At 42.7% G+C, this 5,335-nt stretch overlaps 1 protein-coding gene across 10 annotated transcripts in view; it reads right to left on the bottom strand.

Annotated features, from left to right (window-relative positions):
* PLEKHH2 (pleckstrin homology, MyTH4 and FERM domain containing H2) overlaps positions 1-5,335 on the bottom strand; it is an 86,195-nt gene that overhangs the window by 28,427 nt on the left and 52,433 nt on the right. For all 10 annotated transcript variants that reach the window (XM_025203211.1, XM_025203210.1, XM_025203208.1 and 7 more), the window contains one exon: positions 748-927. In XM_025203211.1, coding sequence (XP_025058996.1) covers positions 748-927 — 180 coding nt within the window. The remainder of the gene's footprint in view (positions 1-747; positions 928-5,335) is intronic.

The following is a 5,335-nucleotide window of genomic DNA, read 5'->3' as shown; positions in this document are numbered from 1 at the left end:
AGGGAAAGGCCACCTATCTTAGTTTTCACATATAATTAAGCCTTAAAACCAAATTAAAACGAACTAACTCTCAAAACCACCTTTTAAAAGGTTCCCTTACCACATCAGAGCAGTATCATATGCTCCTGTTGAAAAGCCAAGGTTTCTCCTGGCTTTTCTTCCCATCACCACTCAAGAAAATGTTGTTATAATTACTAATATTAGCCACTACGAACTGAGCAAGATTTATTTCAGATCTCTTCTATACCCAGGAATCATTTATGAATGATCCTTCCCCCTCTTTCTAAGAAATTAAGACCAGGAATCAGAGCAAGAGATATAAAGCTGTTTCGGAACACCCCAATATGAAATCTTTAACAGTGTCTTTCACTCATCGTTCTTGTTAGTCTTTCCTATATGCTAAGTTGCAGTTAGTACAGAAAATGGACAGTAACATCATCTCGGGGCCCAACAAAAAAAGCTACTAAGAGCTTTTTCTATACAAGTTAGTATGAAGTAAGGTAGCAAACTAACTAATTCACACTAACTCCCTGCATAGACAAACCTGATACTTTCCAGATGCCTTATGGGTCTTGTTTAACTGTTATGATCACTAAAACTTAGGTCATAGTTTGCTGTATCAAGCCATTTGTTAGATGCTCTAACAAAAAAGGCACGACTTTTCTTCTTCATTGTAAGAAATGTTCATATCACAATACCATAATCTCAGCTGTCTTACTAAAACTTGAGACGGAGTATACTTCCTACCTTTTCATGCTTGGATCCTATAAGAAGATAGGTAGGTCCTTGCTCTTTGGGATGGATAACAACAGTGTAATGTGTTGATAGCAGACTGCGACCACTGGCCTCATAATCTTCATCTGAATCGCATGACCTGTCAACTTCTTCAACTTTAGCCTCCCATAGCTTGATTTGGCCCAGTGGAAACTAAAAATAAACATGGCTTACGTGAGTTTTATTATCCGTTTTCTACTAATGAAGAGGAACTGATAAAATGGTGGCAGCAAACTTCTTAAAACTAGGAAATCTCATTCAATAATATTCTTTTAGTATTATTGAGTAGTACAGTTTATAATCATAGAGAGTAGAAGCAGCATGGTTTTGTGACTAATGAAAGGTCTAGAAGTGAGAAGATTTCATGTCTATCCCTAGATCTGTTTCTGTCTCCTGAAGGTTGTTGGCAGATGCATCTGGAACAGCTATTGCAACAGGTTATTTTTTAAATATCTCAGTCCTAATTGAGGATTTCAAGATATAGCCAGAAGATGCTCTAACACAGCCATGGGATGAAAGTTTGGCAACTGCAGCATCAGGATATTATGCTCACTATATATTGTGTTAGTCAGCAGGAGAGCTTTAGGATGACAGAGGACGACAATACTGTGTTGAAACCTTTAAAGAAACCAATCATTCTTCCTACCAATACCAGGTCCAATTTGCCTAAGCATCAGTTGGCTGCTTTAGTCAAGATACTGACCTCATTTGGGTACTGGGATACCTGAGTGATGGTGCTGTTTGATAAGGTAAAGTAATCCTGGCAAAGAAGTTTGCATACTGTTGCTCATTATGGTCATGATCATAGAGCATCTTATGATCCTGCCCTGTGGTTTGGCATGGATTTTGAGTCTGACAGGTTAAAAAATAAATAAAGGGCCTTAAGGAACTTCTGTAGATCAGGGCTTTGGAGGGTAAGATGTATTTTCCTAGCACACTGGACTGAGTCTCTGAAAGAACAATTCTAGTTTCCTGCCACACCAGCCTGTAAACAATCTAAATGAGTCAGCACAATTTTATGGTCTACAAATCAGCGATTTGGACGACGGGGTGAAAAGCAACCTGTTCAAATTTGCTGATGATACCAAAATTTGGGGTGAGGTGGGCATGCTAGTAGGGAGGGAAAGACTGCAGAAAGACCTGGATAGGTTGCAAGGGTGGGCTAACAAAAACAGGATGCATTTCAATACGGACAAGTGCAGGGTGCTGCACTTGGGCAGTAGTAACCGGCAGCACGCTTATAAGATGGGGAAACTCCCTTCTTGGGAGCACGGAGGCAGAAAGGGATCTTGGAGTCATCATTGACTCCAAGATGAACATGGGCCGACAGTGCAAGGTCATGGTCGGCAGAGCTAACCAGACCCTATCGTGCATCCACAGGTGCATCTCAAGTAGGGCCAAGGAGGTGATCCTCCCCCTCTACGCAACACTGGTCAGGCCACAGCTGGAGTACTGTGTCCAGTTCTGGGCACCCCACTTCAAGAGGGATGTGGACAACATTGAGAGGGTCCAGAGGAGGGCCACCCGCATGATCCGGGGACAGCAGGGCAGACCCCACAATGAGAGGCTACGGGACCTGACCCTGTTCAGCCTTCACAAGAGAAGGCTGAGGGAGGACCTTGTGACCATCTATAAACTCACTAGGGGGGACCAGAAGGGTTTGGGGTAGACCTTGTTTCCCCTAGCCCCCCCCAGGATAACAAGGAATAACAGCCACAAGTTGTTGGAGAGTAGGTTTAGATTAGACATCCGTAGGAACTACTTCACAGTTAGGGCGGCTAGGATCTGGAACCAACTTCCAAGGGAAGTGGTGCTGGCTCCTACCCTGGGGGTCTTTAAGAAGCGGCTCGATGCCTACCTGGCTGGGGTCACTTGAGCCCAGTTTCCCTCCTGCCCAGGCAGGGGGTCGGACTTGAAGATCTACAAGGTCCCTTCCGACCCTACTTCTATGATTCTATTAAATGTGTCCAATACCATGGGAAGATCCAGCAAAAAGGGCTAGGATTCTGGCTTAAGGCCAAAAGGAGGCAAGTCATCAGAACGTATCTGTACTGCATACTTCGCTAAAGCCAATCTGGAAAGATTCTTAATGATCAGCAGAGGGCAGGTGTAGTTGAGGCTCTTTATTAACTTAATTTTGTTTGAAAATATGTGTTCAGATATGGGGTGGTAGCCAGTAATTCTTCAGGAGTGGTGGGGTGAAATTACCCAGCTGTGTTCCAAGGTACATCACTTCTCCTGGCTGCCTGGCTAAAGCACCCCACAAAAACAGTGCAGGAGCCCCAGCTTTGCTGGATAAACAGAATGGCTTTGCAGGCCATTCTGAATAGAGCCAGTGGGCTGTAGGTTTCTGCCCCCTGATCTAAAGTATTGGCTTCTTGAACAACGATCATCTTGATTGCCATGCCTTAAAAACAGTGAGGGCCAACCCTTTTAGCAGGCATACCACAAGTTAGCCCTGTACCATTCCCAAGTGCCACTCCAATGCCTTTCTCCTGCCTGGTCTATTGTTCCACTTTCTGCTTCCTGCCCTGTGTCCCATGCCCAATCTGCTGCTCTGCTTTCTGCTTCCTGCCCTATCAGCTGCTGTGCTGCTTGTCCGCTCCCTAAACTGCTATGTCACACAGAGGCTGCTCATACCAATTGTGGCACACACGCTGCAGCTTGGCTACCCCTGCCTTTAAATATGTGGTGACATGCCCTCTTTTACAAAAGCACTGGCTAACTCTGCTGATAAAGGGTTTGGGTACTCTTCATCTGGGCAAGAGTTTGTGGGGTAGCTGTATTTCCTGTAATATTTTTATAACTTTGTGAACAGGCCAAATTCTTGTGGTCTAGAAACATCATTTTGGTTACACATAATCTTCACTAGATTGAAGTATTCACTAAAGAGTATTTTTATTAAAGTACAGGACCCTAAGTTAGTTTTACAAGAAGCTGTGCTGACAGATGATTTCAGTTAGTGAAATCCTCCTTCAGTGTTGAATATATGGTTTTCGACATACTAATGCTGTTCTTCTCAATTCTTTTAACCAGATGGACTCCATTAACATAACAACCACTTCGGTTTATAACACTGGATGCCTCACAGGCTTTTTATTTCTACGCACCCACGCTCTAACGTAACACACTTTTATGTTTCCAGTTAAACAACTCCTCAGATATTAAGAATAAATTCGTTTTGTAAATGTTTGCATCTATGATATATTTAAGGCATATTCTACTTTTAAGACCTGTACTTCCACCCCATTTCTATCTAGTAAAATAGTTTTCAGTTACACTTAAAAATGAAAATTCCTAGGGGTGGCATATTACTACTTATTATTTATATTATTTGTAAAATGGCCTATTTGTTTATATTAGTTTAATTTTTCACTTGCCATCAGTGGAATACTTGACCACAAAGTTACTACTGTACTTTATTGTTCTGAGTAGAGAAGACGGAGTACAGAGGCACCAGTCCTCTAAATTAAGAACAGTGGGCAGTAGCAACAGAGGAAAAAGCTGAAAAAAGGGAAGACCGGTGGAGAGAAAAAAGCTTGATCCAAAGTCCTTTGAAATCCATATCAGGCCTGATATGGTTAGATGTTCACTTATAAGACTAATGTCTTGGAAGCAGTACAGGTTTTCTATGCTATTTTTGCTAGTACAGTAAAAGCATTGTTATCCAGCATGAGTGGGGTAAAGGGTGTCAGTTATCTAAAAATTCCAGTTATCTGAGACAAGAGCGCAGCACGGCCACCCCTGCCAGGAGGAGCCCAAGGCAGCCCACCCTGCCATGCGCAGATCCCTTTCTCTTCCCCCTGCCCCTTCCCCTACAGACTTTCCTGCCCAGGGCAGGGAGGGGAGGGGCATGTGCTCAGCCCCCTCCACATTTTTTTTTTCTCCCTCTACCATGCGGATATCAACTAGAAGGGCTTGATGCACATGCCAGATAGACTCGGCAAAGATTCCGGTTGCTAAAGTGAGGATTTGGCTTGGGGGATAGTGGAAATTCTGGTTAATAGAGTATTCCAGTTAGTAAAATGCTGGATAACAAAGCTTTTACTGTACTATTTTCATGGTTTAATTAAATTCTAATATTTTTTTAAGTCACTTGTTTATTTACTTTCATTAAGTGCATGAAATAAGATATTTCTAAGCTCATTAAGACTGCTCAGAGAGACATCACCAACATCTCCATCTTGGCCATGTGAATGTCTTGAAAGTCTCAGAGAGAATGCGATATCTTGGAAGTAAGGGGAGAGAACATGCCTTGAGAAATGTCCTCTGTTCCATCTTAGCAGGCTCAGCAGGCAAGGGAGATATTTTCCCACTGGGAAAGGCACAGCATGGATAAAGAATATGATTTAGAAGTCTGTCTATTAAAGGATAACATAGGAATCTTTGGATCAATCTCCAGTGAGGACAGAGGATAACAGTGCCAGCTTCCAGAAGTAAATGAGATAAAGAGTGCATTGGTGAACCTTGTGCCTGTAAAGAAAAGGGCTGCCCTGAAATGTTAACACATCAAGGTTTCCCCTTCTGTATCTTTTATATTTTCCCTTATTGAGAATGGGAA

Source organism: Alligator sinensis, unplaced genomic scaffold (genome assembly GCF_000455745.1).
Source record: "Alligator sinensis unplaced genomic scaffold, ASM45574v1 scaffold377_1, whole genome shotgun sequence".
Taxonomy (NCBI): domain Eukaryota; kingdom Metazoa; phylum Chordata; order Crocodylia; family Alligatoridae; genus Alligator; species Alligator sinensis.
The sequence above is the reverse complement of the archived record's forward strand: the minus strand, read 5'-3'. Positions and strand labels throughout refer to the sequence as shown.